The 22,322-nt window shown below is 33.8% G+C and overlaps 1 protein-coding gene across 1 annotated transcript; it reads left to right on the top strand.

The window, feature by feature from the left end:
- Nucleotides 1-1,804: 1,804 nt before the first annotated feature.
- On the top strand, nt 1,805-4,001 carry LOC120254174 (probable (S)-N-methylcoclaurine 3'-hydroxylase isozyme 2). The gene is made up of 2 exons (XM_039262322.1): nt 1,805-2,560; nt 3,324-4,001. The coding sequence occupies exons 1-2, from the start codon at nt 1,805-1,807 to the stop codon at nt 3,999-4,001; spliced, it is 1,434 nt and encodes a 477-aa protein (XP_039118256.1).
- The last annotated feature ends 18,321 nt before the right edge of the window (nt 4,002-22,322 follow it).

The following is a 22,322-nucleotide window of genomic DNA, read 5'->3' on the forward strand; positions in this document are numbered from 1 at the left end:
TTTTTGGTCCCATACTCTTCTAAAAACACGGCTCATTAGTACAAGAGCAAACGACCGTCATATTTTAAAAAAAATAGGGGGACCATTAGGACACGTTTTAAAAAAGTATGGGGATCAAAAGGAAAAATTTTAGAAAAGTAAAGGTACTAAACATGCACATTTTGGTCCCCTACGTACTAATCTAAAATATGATGGTCGTTTGTTCTTTGACTAATAGGGTGGTACGCTTTAGAAAAATAGGGTGATCAAAAGGGTATGAAAACATTTAGAAGAATTAAACAAGCACATTTTGAAAAGTAAAGGAGTTATTATTATTATTATTATAAAAGTGAAACAAATTTTAGGATAAAATCCTACGCATTTAACTGTTATGTTGCAGAGAAGATCATTGTATAATGTTTGAGGTGTTGTTTGTTTGCAAAGAGTGAAGTGGGATTGGATTGGGAATGCTTCCAGTCCATTATTTGTTTGGCAGGCATACAAATGAGGGAGGAGTTTTTGAGGAATGAAATAAGAGGAGAACCTTTATTGGCATTCATCCAATCTTCTTGAGAATTGTCCAATCCGAATCTTGAAATATCCATTTTACCCCTAACTTCAAACATAATTATATGAGGGGAGAACTCATTAGTCAAGGATTAATCTTGATTTACCTAAAATAATTTCTACTTTCTGGAAAATTATATGAAAATATGGGTGAAGTAATACTAACTAATATTTAAAAAAAACAATTAATTCAAATATTAAAGAAATAAATAAATTTAATTATAAATTTCAATTGAACTTAAATATTTCACTACACCATTAAATTTATGTTAATGAAAAAATAACACAATACTTAATTTTTATTAAATACTATTAACATTTTTTATAAAGTAATGTTATACCCATCAAATTGGTGTTCTGAAGCTAACCTCAACTACGTGATTAGCAAGGTTTCTTACACCATAGGTGTGATTTGCTAACCTTGTAGGTGGGGTTAGCAAACCACACATACGGAAGCTAACTCCACCTACGGGGTTAGCAAACCACACCTATGGGGTTAGCAACCCCATAAGTGGAGTTAGCTTTCGGACACCAACAACAAAAACTTGGAACATATAGCATTATTGTTTTTTACATATGTTGTTATTAAACTTAATAATAAATAATTGTTAAAGTGAAAATTTTAATTTAAATTTTTAATTATGATAAAAGAAATAACAATACTTAAATAATAAAATTAAAAATATTGACATTTTATTTTCTATGTTTTATTATTAATTTTAATAATAAATAAAAATATTATTCCTTACTGATTATAAAAGTCATTTTACCATATTTTTTTCTATTTTTTTATTTTCAAACTACCTTTTTTACATTACCAACTAAACATATCCTTCATTCCGATCCTTTTCCACATCTCCTCATTTTCATTGTTTTTTTTTTCCATTCTCACTGTGAAACCAAATGAGCGGAATAAAATACTTAAAAATAAATAGCAACAGCAGCATTTGTGGTCCCGATATCACTAATATAAATATCTTGTCGCATGATAGGTCCTGATATTACTATTATAAATACCGAGCATGTGTAATGAAAAACTTGCACCACTAATTTAGCACAATATCCTCTCTTCTTCTTCTTCTTCTTCTTCTTCTTCTTCTTCTTCTTCTTCCCACTACTAGTAACAAAACCACATCTCTCCACCATGGAGAACTACTACAACTATTCTCTATGCTTCATCTTCATTCTTATTTTCCTTTTCCTAACTAAACAAAACAAGTCCAAACCTAAACTCCCACCAAGTCCTTCACTATGGACCATGGCATGCAACCTACGTGCGCTCATGCATGCACCTCACTCCACTCTTGCACACTTAGCTCAAACACACGGCCCTCTGATCTCACTCCGTCTTGGCCAACACCAGACCATCATCGCCTCCTCCTCGACCACAGCCGAGTCCATCCTCAAAACCCACGATCGTGACCTCTCCGGCCGAGTAATCCACCCAAGCTACCAGTACCATCTCCGAGGCTTCATTGAACACTCCCTTGTTTGGTCTCAACCCAATGATCAATGGCGCAAGCTTCGGAGAATCCTCCACTCTGAACTCCTTGGGCAGAGGATGATGAAAGCTCAAGCTTGGATTAGAGAGAAGAAGGTGGTGGAAATGGTGAACGGGTTGAAGGAGAGGAAGGAAGGGGGGGTTGTGGATGTTGGACAGGTTGTGTTTGAGACCATGTTGAGCTTGTTTTGTGAGTTGGTTTTCTCTTGTGGGTTGGATGGGTTGGAGATGAGTGGGAGTGAGCTAAAGAAGGACGTTTGGAGGTTTATGGAGTTTATGGGAAAGGGGGGTTTCAGGATGCAGGATCATGTACCATTTTTGGTGAAATTGTTTGGTGGTGGGAAGAGGGATAATAATAGTGTGGGGTTGGTGATGAATAGAGTGATTCGGAGTTGGGAGGGGATTATTACTAGAAGAAGATCAATGAGAAGTGAAAGTGGAAGGGGAAGTGATTTTCTTGATATACTTTTGGGTTGTGGGTACAGTGACATAGAGATCAATGTTTTCCTTTTGGTATAGTCTCTTCTTTGTGTGTGTGTGTGTGTGTGTTCCTAATTCCTATCTCATGCATATATGACATGTTTGTAGGCTTAAAGTTAGATATATAGAATTAAGGTTTTTTGGTTTAAGTCAAGGTCATTTTCTGGTTTAGATATAAATTTAGGGTTTACAGTTGAGAGTAAAGTTGGAGTAGGGTTTTAACTATTTAATTAACTAACTTATTGATTAAGATTTAACTGTTCAAAATTAGTTCTTTATAGAAAAAAAAACTTTAAAATCCTTCTATGTCAACGCACCTTGAAACTCTTTGACCTTTTCCAACATCCCATCATGTGACTTTAATTTTGACTTTCTTCAAAATTTATTAGGGTCGACATTTCCATTTAATCTCTTTTTTATTTTATTTTTTTACAATACCAACAACCAACTTTACATGCTTCATAAATCATCGATAATATTATGAGAAAGAGTCCAACCATCAATGTTTGGGTTTAGTGGACAAAAACCGGGTTGAGGCTCACCCATCCTTGCTCCCTTGGCCATTCTAAGCTTGTTAGGGTTAGTTAATCTTAGTCTGATTTAAAAAATTGGCCCTAAAAAAATCATGAAAAAATAAAAATAGTAATTTTAAAACACTAAAGATGTTGAAAAGAATATTTGGGAGAATATATTGAAATAGTTTCAGCGACTGAGATGTTCTTTTCATTTTTATTTGTTAATATTAAGAATTAAAAATAATGATAAATTTATTCAAAGTATCCCCACTTTCTTGCAGGAAATCCTTGCTGCAGGCACAGACACAACGGCAACAACAATAGAATGGGCAATGTCAGAGCTCATAAAACACCCAAAATCCATGTCAAAACTCAACCAAGAACTTCAACAAGTAGTGCTACTCCACCAAGAACAACAAGAACAAAATCAAGATTGCAGTAAAGATGTTCAAATAATAAGAGAGTCACATCTGCCTCATCTTCATCATCTCCATGCATGCATTAATGAAACCTTCAGACTTCACCCACCTGCTCCTCTCCTCCCTCACTATGCTCTTAACTCATGCCAACTCATGGGCTATGAAATACCAAAAGGTTACCCAGTTATAGTGAACATATGGGCCATAGGAAGGGACCCTGAAGTTTGGAAAAATCCTTTGGAGTTCCTGCCTGAACGCTTCTGCAGTAATGAAGATAAAGAAGGGTACTGGTGCAATAATAAAGTGGAGTATAATGGAAGTGATTTTAGGTTGATTCCTTTTGGAAGTGGGAGGAGGATGTGTCCTGGAATTGGGTTGGCAGAGAAGGTGGTGCCTTTGATTTTAGCTTCACTTGTTCATGGCTTTGAGTGGAGGCTTACTGATGGAATGGAACTTGAGGATGTTCAAATGAATGCTAAGTTTGGCTTGACTATGAAGAAGGACCCTCCTTTGCTGCTTCTGCATAAAGTCAAGAACTAATTAACTTTATGTCAAAGTAGCTAGATGATTACTTTGAATGTTCGCAAAATATGTGTTGATCTATTATTATTATTATTATTATTATTATTATTATTATTATTATTATTATTATTATTATGCCAAAATAGTATTTATATCCAGTAATGCTCAAATATATATGTACAATAAAAACTCCATGCGTTGTAGCAGCTATTATAATATAATTTGCTTATTTAAATGTTTTTTTTCTTTTCTGCTTATGGTTTTTATTTGATTTTTCGATTTAGTTTTGATAACTGATATCATAATTGTACTTGTGGTGTGGCTCATATTTATTATTTATTGAAATGGGTTTATATGAGTTTAATGTGCTTTATTTAAAAATCACTAAGTTTTAAAGCACTAATTCTAGTCCTTCACCTTATATATGCTTATTAACACGTTTATCATTATCTAATGTGGAACTATTCTTTAGTGATTGAAAGTGTTTATCTTACCATTCATCTTCTCCAACAATATTGTCATACTGATGATTAGATCTTTATTAATATATTGATCATATAGACAATAAATGTTTATTATTTATATTGAATATTTATTGAGATGTATAGCATTTTTTTTTTACTCATTGCAATGTTATGTTTAGTTATTTAATAATCCTTATTAATATATTGACCATTGATGATAAGATGTTTATTATTTGTATTGAATATTTATTAAGAGGTATAGCATCTTTTCTGACTTATTGCAATGTTATATTTTGTTATTTAATAATATATATACATCACTATTTGTGCTCATTAAAAGTTATATTAGGACTAATCTTTTGTAGATTCACATTAGTAGATATATATTATAATTATATTTATGAAGGTAAATGATCTACCATGAAGATAAACACAAGCATTAGTTAAATTATATTAATTTTACTTTTAATTAAAATATAATTATAGTTTTAGTATAATATCTACTTTGAATTTGAGTAGGGCCTCAAAATCTTAGTAGGGCCTAATTTACATAGTTTATGGCCCTATATAAAGCATCATGTACAGTAATGAAACCAGAACCAAAATTAAAAGGATCCTGATAAATATTAAAAAGTTTTATATTAATTTAAATTAAAGATTATAATAATAAATTTTTTTAAAAAAATATTAAATATAACTAATAATACCTACCACTGCAAGATGTGATTAATTAATTAATCAAATCATTCCGCTAAATACAATCTAATTTTAACTAATTTTATAAAAAGACTTACAAGTAGTTAGAGTTGTACTTTATTAATTAGATTTGTTTATATTGTTCTGTCGTAAGAATGATTATATAGATCCATATTTGTATATTTATTATAAACAGTAAGATGTATATTGTTTGTATTTAATATTTATTTAGAAGTATAGTTGTTTTTTTTTTCATTACGGTATCATATTTAGTTATATAATAATATATACCTCACAATTTATGTTGATTTAGAATTATATTAGGGTCAACACTTGCTTTGTGAAGTGGTAAAATACTTAATTAGCAATGCATAATTCTTAGTATTGTTTTTATAGTGTTTCACCGAGTCCTGGTATGGATTCTCTGATAAATTGTATTTTTTATCCTTCTAAGATTGCATGATAAAAAAAATTTAAAATTGCCAAATTATGGTCTCTGATATATTATTTGGGTGCAAGTGATAAATATTCATTAGTAAATAAATAATTTATTTATGATATTTAAAAAATTAAGAAATTTTTTTTTAAAGCTTTAATGCGCTTGCGCCTGATTTAAGCAATGATTTTACATAAAAGTATGTTATAACTATATATATTATAATATTGTGGGACCAATATATATGTGTGTATATATATACATGGGTATGTGTGTGTATATATATACATGGTTTTTCATCCTCACAGAATGAAAAGGATATGAATGAAAAGAAAAGAGAGATAGAGAGAAGATGAACAGAATGGATGGGTAACGATGGTACCGAATAGTAGCCAAAAGTTGTATTAGGTTAAAAAGTAATGGGTGGGTGAGTATGCTGTTGGTTATTATTATTATTATTATTATTATTATTATTATTATTATTATTTTGCCCAGGAGAAGAGATCAATTTCAACAGCTGATATTGGCCTAAGTTTTATTATTTTGTGCAGGGGAAGAGATCAATTTCAACAGCTGATATTGGCCTAGGTTTAATGTGCACTATTTATAGTGATGTACATCTCACTCGATATACAGTAATATTTGTGAAACTGTTCAAAGCACTGTGTTAGTGTACTGTTAGTTTTATTGTTGACGTAAATTAGTAATTTGCAACCGTTGGATTTAAATCACCGTGAAGTTATGGAAATTTAAATTTAAAAATGCTTAAACTTACCAGTTTATTCATTCATCAATAGTCACACAACAATATATCAACAATGATCAGTTAATAATAGTCTGTTAATAAAGATCAATGAGTGTACAATGTTCATGTATTTCATATCATTTTGTACACTCATTCGACGACATGTATTAAAACCATATTATGAAATTCGACAATAAATCTAGTGTGCTTTACATTTTTAGGCTTAGGACAACACTTCAAGACTAGAGAGAGAGAGAGAGAGAGAGAGAGAGAGAGAGAGAGAGCAGAGAGACAGAGAGAAGCATTCTAGACCTTAAACAAAAAAGTTGGAGCTTTCTCGGCATCATTAGAATAAGGACAAAACAAATTTGGTGGCTTATGGGAATCTTACGGCCAACTTTACAATCGTAAGTCCATTACAGAGGACCTTACAGGCATGCTTATGCCTATAAGGAGGCTTCAGTGCCAATTCAGAAAACTTTACGAGCAAGACTTACGCCTGTAAGGATGCCGTAAAGATCATCCAAAGGAGTTTACGGCCGTAAGGGTGGTTTGATAAGGACGCAAGTGTGTGTGCCGATCGTGTAATAAAATGTGTGTAAGTGCAAAGTGTCGGTCCACAAAGAATAAAGTGAATAATAATAATTACTCTAAACCCGAAAAATAGCCTAAAAGATTGAGTGTTATGTGTGCCAACAAAAGCAAAAAGTAATAAGAAAATACGGCAAAAGATAGGAGAGTAGTCAAAGAAGAAAGTAATGTCTGGGTATAACATTCCTCTAAGGTTATGATAGGTAGGGCTTTCGTCTCGTTAGCAATCAAGCATTCAATCACATAATTAGACTCAAATAGATATGATTGCAAATGAGAAATCAATTAAAGCATCAATAATCCAACAACCAAATTCAAGAATACAAACCGTAGAGTTTAACTATGCACAAACATCTACAAATTAGCTCTCCATTAATGGAGGGCAAGTATTCAAGATACAAATATTAATGGAGGAAAACATGAGAATCATGAAGACCCTCTTTTCAAACCCTAGGATGAAGAATTGCCAAAGGAGTTGCTTGAAAAGCTTCTACGCACACTGCCAAGGTGAGCTTAATGGCTATGATCTTCAGTCCCCTTGAATGTAGATCCGAATCCTCCTCCAAATTACTCCTTAGGTGCTGGAGATCCATCTCTTTTCCCTCCTAACTCTGTCTCCAAGAATCGCCCCCAAAAAATAAAAAAATTAATAGAATAGAGAATGCCTTAAAAATCCTCATAAGTTCTATTTATACCCGACTCCTTATAGACTGTTACGGGCATAAGGGCTAGGCCGTAAGGGAGCTAAAAAAGATGGTCACGAGTCTTACCGGAATACTTACGGCCATAAGTCATGTCTGAAAGGTCTTCTGTATCTATTGCGGTCCATCTTACGACCATAAGCGCTAGACCGTAAGCTTTACTGTTCTGCTTCTTATGACCACCCTTATGGGCATATGCTGTGGTTGTAAACTCATCTTGATGGTACTTATGGGTATTCTTATGGGCATAAATCTTGCCCATAAGATCCTCCAAATTTTCTCTGAATCCTTATTATGAGCATAAGTATGCCTGCAAGGTCTTTTGCAATTGGCTTACGACCGTAAGGTAGGCCGTAAGCTGCCTGTAACTCATCTGTTAATGTAAAGCACACTATATTTAGCATCGAATTACACAATATAGTTCTAATACATGCCAATTGAGTGTACAAAATGATATGAAATACATGAATATTATACACTCATCACGGTCGCAAGAAGAAAAACAATGAAGCTTACGGTTCATCACTTACGGTCATATGTTGATCGTAACACAAACAAAAGACCTTATGGATGAGACTTAAGGCCTTAAGTGTTTCCGTAAGGTTTGCGACTATCTTCTCCTGCTCCCTTAAAACCACGTCTTTACGCCAGTAAGCAGTCGGGTATAAATAGAACTTATAAGAATTTATAAAGCATTCTATTCTTTTCTTTTGGGCGATTCTTGGAGGCGAAGTTAGAGAAGAAAATAGATGAATCTCCAGCACTACGGGGATATTTAAAGGGAGATTCGGATCCACATTCAAGGGGATTGGAGGGCATACTGTCAAATTCACCTTGGTGAGTGTGCGTGGAAGCTTTCCTAGGGCTTCTTCAGTGATCCTCCGTCAGTGCAATTGAGAAGGGGGTTTACATATTTTTCATGTCTCCTCCTATTATTTCTATCTTGAATGCTTGCCCTCCTTTAATGGAGGGCTAATTTGTAGATGTTTGGGCATAATTGAACTGTAGGGTTTATTTCATTGGCATTGGTTGTTGGATGTTTGATGCTTTAGTTGTTTTCTTAATTGCAATGGTCTCTATTTGAGTCTAATTGCGTTTTTTTATCGAATGACGATTGCTATTGTGGTGAGAACCCTGGCCCCTAATTTTCATATGTCTAATGTACTTTGGGGACTTCGTTTCCCGTAATCCTTCCGAGTGAGTAATCTCCGTGTGGGGTAGATTTTAGGAGAAATCACATCTCTACTCTATATTCAAACTAGGGATAATCTCTCTCTATGGGAGAGATTATCTAGCTTAATAGATTTTCATTAGCTCACAGTAAGGTTTCATAGAGTGTTAATGAGATTATGTGGATTTCTATATCAACTGTGCACCTATTCAGTTACTTTTCACCTAAGAAATTGGGGTTTAGTATAATTCTAGAAACATTTCGGTTCAAATGGATTGCATACTTAGACAACCTTTGTTCTGTACTTTATAACCCTAGACGAATGTTATACCGGGACGTTAATTTTTTGGAAGGTCACCCACCTTCCATCTTTTTGCAAATTGATCACCCAGCTTTAATTTGAAGCTTTTTGGTCACTCACTTTCGATTTTATCGCACTGGCAGGTTACCCGATCTTTTCCCGTCCTCCCTTTGCTTACTTGGCTGCCGGAGAGAGTGAGTTAGTCTGCTCCTGACACGGTGGATGGCTTAGCTGGACACACCACGTCAAGTGAAGTTCGCCAGATGAAGCAGCGCACACCACGTCACGCGAAAGGGCACCACGTCAGCTCCTTCTTTCATGAGAGATGGACTGTGGACAAAACTTGACCAAATAGGCAGCTTCTTCTCCATAGTTTAGGGCTTGCTAAACTCCATCCGAAGATTGTCCCAACATTGAGCAGCGGCGCAACATTACAACCATAGCAAGGTGTGATCGAGTAAAGTTTGCTTCACAGCAATGGCGGTGAACTGAGAAAGAAGGCCAGCAGGTGTTGATGCACCAGCGTACTGAAAGTCCTTACGTGAAACCCTAACCAATTGACTTTGGGTTTTTTGTTAAATTATAATTAAGACATCCTAGATTTGCACAACATTTGTTTATGGGCATATAAACATGGTTGGATTTGATATTATTGGGTAGATTTTGTCAATGAGGACATTCATAGTGAATGTTGTTTTGATGAGGATTATTAGGTTAAAGAGATAATTGTCTGGCGTCTTATGGGTACATGGCATAATTTATTTGTATGGTTTTAATTGTAAGGTGTCTTGTGGGTACACGGCATAATATATTTGAACATATGCCAAGAAAGATTTATGTTTGTCTGCCTTTATAATTGTAGGATTTAATGGTGTTTGTTAGGTATCACGGCATAATTTATTTATATAGAGATAATATTTTCCTATCTACATCTGCCAAGAAGGATACTGTGCCCTTTTATTGTGGTCCCAGACAGGGAAGTACAGTACTAGTTAGTTTATTGCTCTCGTGCTGTTGTGTTTGTTGCTTTGTTGCTTTGAATTTATTACTCTAGTTTGTATGATTTATTGGGTTTTTGTTTGATTGCTTGTTTGTGTTTTTATTTTTAGTTTTCTAATTTGTTGACCTTTGCTGGGATTTCTTCATGAAAAAGTGGTCTAGGGGCTAGTGGTTGGCCTGGGTTGCTGAACAAGTTTCCTAATGAGATTGGCATGCTATTTTTTGTTAATTTTCTTTGAAAAGTACATTTCCAGGTTTGTAGTGTTTCTGATTTTTTTCTGAAGCTTATTAGCAATTGGTCTGCTAGGTTGTGTATTCATGTCCATTTGTTCTCCTATAACTGATAATTAAGTACACATCTTATAATTAAGCACATATCTGACATGCCTTTTTTTGTTTTGTTTTTAACAATTGCACATTACTACTACTGTGGTGTTTCTGATTTTTTTTTTTGTTCTGCTATGAGTGGAAATTAAATACACATCTTATCAATAGGTGTGTTATTAATTTTTTTTTTATGAAGGTAAGCAGAAAGCATGCTTAATTATTGTTTAACTTTCTCATTTTCTTGTTATGACCTTTAAGATTGCTGTTGTGATTTGGTCGTTTAATATGTCCTGGTGGGGTTCTTTTCTATTGTTGCATTACTTTTCTTGAATGTTAGCATAAGCATGATTAATATTTTGATGACTAATCTGTCCTAGTGTGTTTCTTATTTATTGTTGTAGTTGACTTGTGATGGTTTTGATAATGGTAAATATTTGTTCTGCTAACCTTGATTACTTTATTTTTTTTTATAGTGTTTTCATAATGGCAATTAACTTTCCTGATAAGTCAGTGATGCATTCTAACTATTTTTTTACACTGCTATAAGCCTGTGATCATGATAATGGACTTTGAAATTGCTTTAACTGGTGTTCTTCCCATGGTTTAATTGCATGTAAATCAATTGATATGTTGTGAAATTGTGAGAGAAATAAATAACCTTAGTCTATCTTTCTTTTCAGTGCCAACTGCTGACTTGTTCATCATAAAATTTCATTATGAGCAAGGGGATGAAGAAGGATTTGCTGGGTTTATAGATTTTTGTTGTGCTGACTAGATCTCTAAGATTGAGCTACTGAACATGGCTAGGCAATTTCATATAGATATTACTGGTTGTAGTTTATGGTGGCTAGACTTAAGAAGTGGGTGTCAGGGGCTACGTGAGATAAAAAATGACCTAGATGTACTAGACATGGCAAAGAATGTAGGCTCCTCCAGGGAGATCTATGTCTCTGTTAGGATTGCCAATGGTAGGTCTATTGAAGGACCTAGATTTCCTAGTGGTAAAATGCCTATTTCTGATGCAGAAGTGGATCATTATGAGCTACATGATGATAATGATGATGATAATGATGATGATGAAGCTGCTGATGATGATGGTATAAATGAGGAAGATAGTGATTTTGACAATGAAGTATTTGGCCTTGGTAGGAGAAAGAAAAACAATGAAGAAGAAGAAGGTAATTTCCATGATTCAGATTACAGTTTTACTCAGGATTCTGATGGTAACAACATGAATAGTATAGAGAATGCAAGGGCAGTGATTGTTGTGGCTGGTGAACCTCCAAAAAATAGGACTGAACAAGGTGAATCTGATTCAGAGCAACCAGGATCCGAGGAATTATACTCATGTTCATCCACATATGAAGAAGGAATTAAGGGTAAGAGGCCTAGATACTCAGAATTTAATGAGGACTGTGACATGAAGAACCCTCAATTTAAAATAGGAATGAAGTTCAGGTCATTCAAACAATTTAAAGAAGCAATACGAAATTACGAAATTAGAAATCGATATGTTATGAACTTCAGACCCAACTCCCAGAAGAGGTGCAAGGCATTCTGTAAAAAAAATGTCCTTTTTATTTGTGGGCATCTCCTATGGTCAAGGATAGTAATACAGTACAAATTAAGTCTGGCCATCTAACTCATGAGTGTTCACGAGAGCACAACAATAGAAATGTAAATGCCAAATGGATAATTTTAAAATATCATCCATTAATTAAATTAAATTAAACAATTTTAAAATATTTTTTTAATGATAATTTGAAAGTACATTCTTAGTTTTTAACCTTTTGGTTATTCATAATAGTTTCTACATAATAGTTTCCGTTTATTATGTTATTAATTAATAATCCATTAAAAATATTTCACACTAAATAAATTAAAAATTTATCTGTTAATATCCGTTATTTAAATCAAATACATACTTAAAAATGGATATCCAAATATTTACATATCCTTATCCCTCTAACTAAACACCAAACAATATTTATCCTTACTATTAAATCCCTCCAACCAAACACTTAAACATGGATATTTCATCCATGGATATCTCTCATCCATGGAATATTATATCCCACTATCCAAACACTACCTTACTTGATGCTTACTTATCATTTATGTGTGTGATAAGGCTCATAGATGGTGATGAGCACACACAGATATCAAGTCTTTATGATTACAGATTGGAACTGTTGGAGACCCACCCTGGATCAACTATTTAGTTCAAGTGTGATGCAGGACAATTCCAGGCAATGTACATTTGCCTATCACTACTCAGGGAGGGCTTTCTTGCAGGATGAAGGAGGGTAGTTTTAGTTGATGGATGTTTTTTGAAGGGGAAATATGGGGGCCAGCTATTGACAGCAGTGGGAATAGTTGCAAATGACTGCACCTATCCCATTGCATGGGCAACTGTCAGGAGGGGGAATAAAGATTATTGGAGATGGTTTTTACAGCATTTGGCAGAGGATCTTCAGATACATGACAACAGTCAATGGGCCTTCATGAGTGATAGGCAGAAGGTCTGAAGAATTTTAGGCCATTTTGTTCACAATTCATCAATGTTAATTGAAATTGAATTAAGTTTCTATTGTATGTAATGATGAATTCATTTACATTTCCATTTGACATTGTGAATTTTTTTTTTAACCAAATTGGTCAGTATTATGAGATGATTTACTTAAGTTGTACTTGTATTGAAGTTGGTCACCCAATATCAATTTTAAACAATTTGGTCACTGTTATGAAATGATTTACTTAACTGGTTGGGTTAATTCACAATGAATGGAATGAAGAGTTTGCTGAAATAGATGATATATCAGTGGTTTGATTATAGATAGCAAAACACCAAACAAAAAAAAAAAATCCCTACTAATTGATGACTGGTTATGCCTTCATTACATTGCTAGGTCACTTAAGTTTCATTACTTTTTCAAACTTGTCACCGAATTAATTTGAAACAATTTGGGATGATGCCAGGTCACCTAAGTTTTTTTTTCAAATTGGTCACCAAGTTTGTTTTTTTCCACATTGGTCACCACCCAACCTCAGTTTGAAACACAATCTGGTCACTCAATTTTCATGATAGGTGAATTATTTCCCATTAGATGCAACAATTAGTTTTATTCTTGTCCTGTTAATTAACTTCAACATTGTTTTAATTATTCTTCCATTCTGTGTGAGCATGTCTTATGTTTAATTGATTATCCTGTTACTTATCTTCAAACTTGTTGTCATATTATTAATTATCTTCAGGACTTGATTCTTTCTATTGTAAACTAATGAAATTTATTTATTTTCTCTGTCTTGATTACATTGTTTGCTTAATTGATTGTCCTGTTTCTTATCTTCAAACTTGTTGTCCTGTTAATTATCTTCAAGACTTGATTCTTTCTATTGTAAACTAATGAAATTTATTTTTTTCCCTGTTTTGATTACATTGTTTGCTTAATTATTTGTGTGTAGGATGATGGTGTGCCATAAAATTCTCCAACTTAGGGGTTTACTACCAGCCATAGAAGAACTGTTTCCCAACTATGAACATGGATTCTGTGTTAGGCATATACACACAAATTTTAGGGAAAACTTTAGGGGCAAAGCTCTAAAGGACCAAGTATGGGCATGTGCAACAGCAACCTCCATCCCTGCATTTGAAAGGTCCATGAACACTCTTAAAAAATATGTCCTTAGGTGCATTTGATTATATGAAGAAGATCCCTGCTAAGCATTGGAGTAGGTCCCATTTCCAAGAACATTACAAATGCTCCATACTTTTGAATAATATGTGTGAAAGTTTCAATAGCAACATTTTGGAGGCTAGGACAAAGGGAATTATAACTATGAATAGAGGGGGGCACGGGCCATCTTTTGGCCCAGCCCGGAACCGGCCCGCCCAAACCCGCCGGTTCAGCTGAGCCGGCGGGCCGGTAACCCGTAACCGGCCCGCACTGTAGCGGGCCCGGTTACAGGTTGGGGCTGTCCCAACCCGGCAACCCGGCGGGTTGAGTTCTTTTTTTATTTTAAAAAAAACTTAGATTCAAAGCACCAAAGATTTGAATCCATGACCTTTTCATCCCTCAAACATCTTATCCACCAACCCAAACTTTTTCCTTGTTTAATTAAAGAAAGGAAAAATATATAAACATACTTTAAAAAGAATAAAAAATTAGTTTTTCACTTTCTGTTTAATTATATATACCTTTTTAGATTCCATTATTTTTGCATTTTGTGTCAAATTATTTACTTTAATTGTTAGTAGCAACCATTATAAAAAAAGGGTATTACTCACCCTTTTTTGTGTTACTCAACATTATAATCCATTGTTTTTATATGTATTACTTATCTCCGTTATTAATATTATTTAAAATAAATATAAAAAAACATAATGTCATTGATGTGTAATAGTATAACCTTATTGTTAATTTAAAACTATAATCTTTCATACATATTTTTGTATATTTTGGGTGAAAATTCTAAAATTTTATGTATTTCTAGATATATTATTAACTTAAAATTATAATATTCACCAAAATCCTGATGAATAAATAACTAATAAAATTTTGTTAATAATATATTTTAATGTAAGAAAACTAAATTATGTTAAAAAATATTTATCATAACATAATGTTAAATAACGGTAAAAAATAAACATTATTATTTTAATTTCTCAATTATATATTTAATTGTTTTTTATAGAAAATTAAATTTCATATATAATAAGTTTTTTTTTTTTCAATTTCCATCGTCTCATGTTCCCTTTTAATCAAATCTATGATTCTTGAAAATATTTAAATTTAATCCTATACTAACAAGTATCATCTTGTAAAACATTATCAAAATATTCAATAATAAGCATTTAAAAAAATAAATTAATACTAAAAGTTTTTAATTTTTGTGATTTAGTTGAAATTATCCTAAATAGTTTTTAAAATTTTAAAGTTTAGATTTGATTTAAAACAAATAAAAAACAACAATTATGGTGACCATGATTTGAACTCAAGACTTCATAAACCATTAAAGCCAATCATATACTACTCTAACCAATCTACCAATAAATTTTGTTTTAACAAAAATGCTATACTAAAATCTAGAATCAATAAACAAGTTTTTTACTATTGTAATTTAGTCCCACATCGACTAATTTCAAACAAATTGCATAACAACTGCCTATAAAATCAGTCACATACCAACTTGTTTGTTATTATTTGTTTTGGATATTTTGTTTTATATTTAAAATTATATTAATAACTTTATAAATTTATAAATTTATTTAAAATATTAAAATTTTATAAAAACACAGTGGGCGGCCCGTGAACCGGGCGGGTTTTGGCCCCGCCTCCCGGTTTGCACTCGCACCGGGCCGGGTCCGGGTCCGGGTCATCCTCCGGTGACCCGTGACCCGACGGGTTGGCCGGGCCGGCCCGGACCGCCGGGTCGACACTGTTGGCCGGGCCGGTTACTGGTCGGCCAAAGACCGACCCGGACCCGCCGGGTTGGGCCCGGCGGGCCCGGTTAACCGGCCCGTGCCCATGTCTAACTATGAATGAAATGCTAAGAACCCAGCTCATGGTCAGGATACAGAAAAAAAAGGGATTCAGTAAGAAAAATAACATCCATGTACTGCCCTAAGATAGTTAAGAAATTGGAGAAGATCAAGCAGTCTAGCTTCCTTTATAGCACATTGTGGTCAGGAGGGGATCAGTATCAGGTGTTGGGACCTGATGGACAATTTGTTGTGGATAAAGATAAGGCCATGTGTTCATGTAGGAGATGGCAGCTGACTGGGGTTCCATGCAGTCATGCCATCTCAGTCATTTATTATAACAATGATAGGCCTGAAAATTACCTACATGACTGTTACAAAGTAAGCACTTACCTAGAGACATATAGGCACACCTTGAATCCCACGCATGATAAAGATTGTTGGCCCAAGAGTCATTTGGGACCCATGATCCCTCCAGAACCAATTAACACTAGAAGAGGCAGAAAACTTATGCTCAGGAGGAGGGAGGTGGATGAATCACAAACGGGCTTCATAGGTGCTAGGGTTAGCAAGAAAGGTATGTCTATGAAATGAAGCATTTGTGGTGCCAAAGGGCACAATAAGAGATACCATGGTGGATCACATGTATAGATTCTCAATTTAGTTTTTTTATTCCATTGTATCAGTTGCTATGTTCTTTAGTATACTTAATTAAAATTCTGTTTAACAAGGAAGTAAGCAGCAACATCAGTCACATCCCGGTGAGGCAAGCTAGGAAAATCATATGGACCACATTGAGCCACAGGTACTGGAAGATCTTTTTTTGTAATTCACACTATTGTAATAGGATAGCCCTAATTTTTTTCCTTGGATGGTAACTATTTTTTTTTTCTGTATTTTGGTGTCATGTTTGCTTAAAAGGTTTCATCTCTAGGCATAAGCACCCAGTATGACCTAGCTCACAGGTTAGTATCAACTAAAAAACTTCATAATGGTACATGTTTACTAAATACATTTATCTTTGTCCTAGGTCATTAATCCAGTTGTGGAGACCCACCCCATTGAGACACAGCCTGGACTTGAGGGTACATTGAGGAAGCAAAAATTGCCAGTGGTAGGGGCAAAGGTTGCTCAACTTTAAAGGCGCAACAACATGGCAAACTAAATTTTACTGTTGCTGCAAAACTCAATACTTTAAAGCCCCAACTGCAAGAAAAACAAGCTGAACAAAGGCATAAGGAAGAAGAGCCTGCAAAGAAGAAAAGGCCATGGATTCCTTAGATACACATCTTACCATAGGTGTCATGGTTTGTCTCATTAATTTTGTTCAGTGTCAGCAAACTATCTGTTTGTGTACAAGAACACAGAAAAATGGCATTGTTGCTATCTATTTTTGTTTCCCTATTTTAGTTTCAATGAATGTACATGTTTTGACCTCTTGGAATTCTCTTGTTTGCTTCTTTTTTCTAGTTAATATAACAACGTTATGCTCAAATTTGTGGTTTTAATTTAGTAATGGAGATCAGTTTCAATTGTAAAACAATTCAATTGTAAAACAATTCATCTTCTAATTGATTGTTTGCAGGAAATATGATTACACTATCATTAATTTGGAGAATGGTCATTAATCTTCTAATTTATCGTTGGTTTCACTAGCTGTAAATCATACAATAGCCTTTGCACTTGCAACCAACAGGACCTCTTCTGTGTGTTTTTTCTAGCAAGTACTCCATAATTTCCCACAATTTAATTTCTAATAACATAAAAGTTCAATAAATCATAAGTTTACAAATAGATAGACAAAGCAATTAACAAATAGGTAGACAATTGTAACTTCAATTGAATCTTGCTCATCTAGATAATGAACTAATCACTATTAAGCAGCTAGGGTTTTACAGAGGATTACACAAAAACTAAACTTCTCAGCTAGGGTTTTAACAAGGATTAAGCAGAATCCAATCTTCATTCTTTCCAATTATTTACATTGAAACACACGGGAATCTAAACTTCACAGCTAGGGCATAAAAAAAACACACACACACACGTTCGAAGATCCACTCCTAGTTAACATCTCGATCTAGCATTCACTTGTTCACTCTCGTCTTCCCATTGTCAATGCTTGGAGAAGAAGAAGCTGACTTCTTCACCCTCGTTATGAAACCAAAATCCTCTTGGAGAAGAAGAAGCTGACGTGGTGCCCCTTCACATGACGTGGTGTGCGCTGCTTCAGCTGGCGAGCTTCACTTGACGTGGTGTGTCCAGCTAAGCCATCCAGTGTGTCAGGAGCAGACTGACTCACTCTCTCCGGCAGCCACGTAAGCAAAGGGGGGCGGGAAAAGACCGGGTGACCTGCCGGTGTGATAAAATCAAAAGTGAGTGACCAAAAAGCTTCAAATTAAAGCTAGGTGATCAATTTGCAAAAAGATGAAAGGTGGGTGACCTTCAAAAAAATTAACCCCATGATCTTTCCTTGATTTCTCTCCTGTTTACTCCCGTATTTCTTGCTTTTATTCTCTTTTTGTTTGCACACATATCATTCGAACATTTAGGATATTTTTCGGAATTAGAGTTATTACTAATATTCATTCTCTTCCCTGTGGACCGATACTTTACATTCACACACACTATTATTATGCAATCAGCACGTACACTTGCATCCCTATCATCAGTCAACAATGTTCGATCAATAGTAGTAGGTCAAGAACAATCAAACAACAACAGTCAGTCAATAATGATCGATCAATATTTCAATAAATCTGTCAATTTTAATCCAACAGCTAAAAAACAAATGACTGTAGAATTGAATTCTACGGGCATTCTTAGAAGGCGCGTCCTCTATATATATAATTAATTAATTATATAGCCATAAAGTTACTAAAATTAAAATTTAAAGGTGCTTAAATTTACTAGTATTATTCATCTATCAACAATCACACAACAATATATCAACAACGTCAATCAATAACAGTCGGTTAATAAAGGTCAGTCAACAATGGTCTATTAATAATGGTCGGTCAAGAATAATAAATCAACAATAGCCAGTTAATAATGGTCGATCAAAATTTCAACAATCGGTCAATTTTAAAAAGAAATTATTTAATTTAAGTTAATTAGTTTAAACAAAAAGCATTATAAAAGTATAGGATATTTTATTATCATTTTATTTTCAAAAAATTTACTTGCATTTTTCAATATAAAATATTATATTCCATGATTAATTATTATATTTTGTTTTAAATTTGGAATTTAATCCGGACACACATGATAATAAAAACCAATTTTAATATATATACATAATACGTACATCATCTAGGGATATCCACAGAGCACCCATAGATAAGAGGAGCTGCAAATAAAGATAAACAAGTATGATTTATTGATTTATTATAATTTGGAAGAAACTACATAGAGTGTAGGAGTCATGTCATGTCATTTGTGGATGAATGAAGCATCATAATATAGAAAGGCCTCATATAATTAGATTTTTATTACTAAACAAAGCTTAGTTGACCTTTCATTTTCTTTAACTAACTTAATTCAGATTTAAAAACCCAACAATAGACTTGGCTCAGGTTCTACCAATTTAGAATTTTGTAGGGTCACTTTTTTGTGTTGGCTCTTATAAAATTATCTAAGATCTAGCTCCAGCTCCTCCCTGCAATCATCATATAAAAAAAAAGCCTATTCTTCCCATTACACTAATTATGGTGATGATAAGTTGATAACTATGCTTATTCATATAAAGTAGTTGGAATACAAATTAAAAATGTTAAGGTAACCTATTTGAGATGTCTTTATTTATAATTTCAAAATAAAAAGAGGTTGAATTTGCTTTACTTATTGAGATTGTATCTATAGGTATTTTTAAAAGTTTGGTCATGTTTATATATTCCTGGTCTGACAAGTTCTTAACAATGACTAAGAAGTTGACATATGGTTTATTATGATTCTATTTTGGTATTTGTAATGCATATAATGTCTAATATTGGTTTAAAATTTAAGAAAACTTGAGAATATCTGCAAATGGTAGGCACTAAGTGATATGCATGTCAAATTTTCCTGCTTCCATGCATATTTTGAATGCTAGCACTCCAAGGCATTATTCTAAGGTTTTCATCTTTATCATTTAACTGATGGTATTTTTTGTATTAGCAGATAAAAGCTATATTACAAGAGAGTTTCTAGTTGTTTAAGATTTATATAAGCAAAGGCTTATCCAAAGTTACATTGTGACCAAGTTGCAATAATAGTTCTAAAAAATTGTGTGAAGTGCTCAAAGAAGTAATAAAATATTTACTTCAATGTGGACAATTTTAGGATTGCATCCACTTTACATTGCCTCACAACCCACTCCCCAAAATTTATTCTTTATGTACTTAAAATTACTTCTTGTTTTCATTCATAATGATTGCATGTATTATTACATCCTCAAACTTGTCTTACTCCAAGATCTTATGCAGATATTAATATATGATATGCGTATGTTTGATCTTGTTAGGATCAAGAATCACATGTAAGTGTTTGTTCCATATTAAATAATGTAAATGCTCAAATGGATTGTTAGGGAAAAGAGCATGATGCTTAAAATTTGCTTACACCAACTTGTTAGTTTTGTTGTAGGTATGGTAGTCCTGTATTGGATATTAAGTGCCATTAAAGACTTAATTTTACATAACCAAAAGTGATAACTACAGTTTGCCATGTTATCAGAATTTGGGATCCTGAAACGGTGAGTTGTTGAAGTAATTTGCATGTGAAATTTTTGGGTGGTGGTACCTAAGTTACACACCACATATCTGCTTCTCGCTAGATTGAAAAGGAAGTCTGTCTTGAAAAGTTTGATAGAACCAAGGCCATCTCATACCATTACTCATTTTGTTTGTGTGAACTTTTTCTCATGCCCATTACTTCTTGCGGTTTGCATTCTATTTCTTGATATGTGAAGGCACTCATTTACGTAGATTGAATGGATGCTAGATAATGCTTTATTGCTTAAATGGTATGTGAGGAGGTGCTTTGTAACTTAGTTGCCTACTGGATGATGGGATTACCTATTTGCCTTTTTTCTTGGGTTCACATGTAACAATTTATGATGTGGAATTACTAGGAAGCACATAACATTCATGGCAATTGTGAAAGGAAGATACATTAGCTTTGCTCCTCTGAAAAAGACAGGTATAGCAAAACTAGATTAAGTTCTACTTCTTCTCTAGTTAGAAATGTTTACTTGGAAAATTGTATGAGCTTTTGCTAAGTACTATGAATTTGGATGTCCTTTAGTTTCAATCCTATTTAATATATGATTGTGAAGGTAAAGTAAAGATTGACAAGTTTGATTGTAGTGACTTTGGGTTTTGGAAGATGCAATTAAAAGATTCCCTGTATCAAAAGAAGTTGCCCGAATCTTTGTTAGGGCAGAAGCCAGATCAACTGATTCAAAAAACTGGGAATTATTAGATTGCCAGGCTCTGGAGTGGTCCGATTGACATTGGCAAAGAATGTTGCCTATAACATTGTTAAGGAAGTAACTACCTACGGTTTGATCAAGGTGTTGTCTAATATGTGCAAAAGGCCAAAAAAGGTATTCTTGATTCACCAACTAGTTAACACAAAGATGAAGGAAGATTCAATGATGAAGTACAAACTTTGTTGTTGTTATCTTCATTAACTAAGAGTTGTCCAAGAACAATTACAATCGTTGGTAGTTAATCTAGGACAGCAAAGTTGTCGTTTGAAAAGATTCAGGATTTGATCCATGGAGAAGATATTCGAAGGAGAAATTCTGGGGACCTATTAGGTTCCTTGCTGAATATAGAAAGCGGAGGCAGAAAAATTAAAAAGGGGCATAATTAGTGGTGTGGTAGGTCAAAGTCGAAGAAGAGGGATTAGTCCAAAAATCACAAGGATATAATATGTTAGAATTGCTACAAGACTGGTCACTTTAGAAATCAATGCACATCTCTCTCAACTCCTAGAAAGAAGAAAGATAAGTCTATTAATGCGGCCAACTGAAGCTATAGATGATGTGTTGGTTTATTGTGTTGAGTGTCCAATTCAATTCTGGATCATGGATTTCGGTGCATCATTCTATGCTTCTTCTTGTAAGAATATGATGCTAAATTTCATCTTGTTGATGATGAGGGTTTGCAGATTACGGGCATGGGAGATAGCAATTTTAAAACTTCCTTAGGTACCATTTGGACATTGAAGGATATGAGGTTTATTCCTGGTCTAAAGAGGATGCTAATCTCTATGGGACAATTAGATATGGGACAATTAGATAATCAAGGATATAATGTCATATTTTGAGATGGTGAGTGGAAAATAATCAAAGGAAATTTGGTTGTTGCTCTTGGTTGGAAAAAGAGAACTCTGTACATTGTTGAACTACCATCAAATGAAGCTAATGTAGTTATTAGTAGAGGT

Source organism: Dioscorea cayenensis, unplaced genomic scaffold, assembly GCF_009730915.1.
Source record: "Dioscorea cayenensis subsp. rotundata cultivar TDr96_F1 unplaced genomic scaffold, TDr96_F1_v2_PseudoChromosome.rev07_lg8_w22 25.fasta BLBR01000374.1, whole genome shotgun sequence".
Taxonomy (NCBI): domain Eukaryota; kingdom Viridiplantae; phylum Streptophyta; class Magnoliopsida; order Dioscoreales; family Dioscoreaceae; genus Dioscorea; species Dioscorea cayenensis.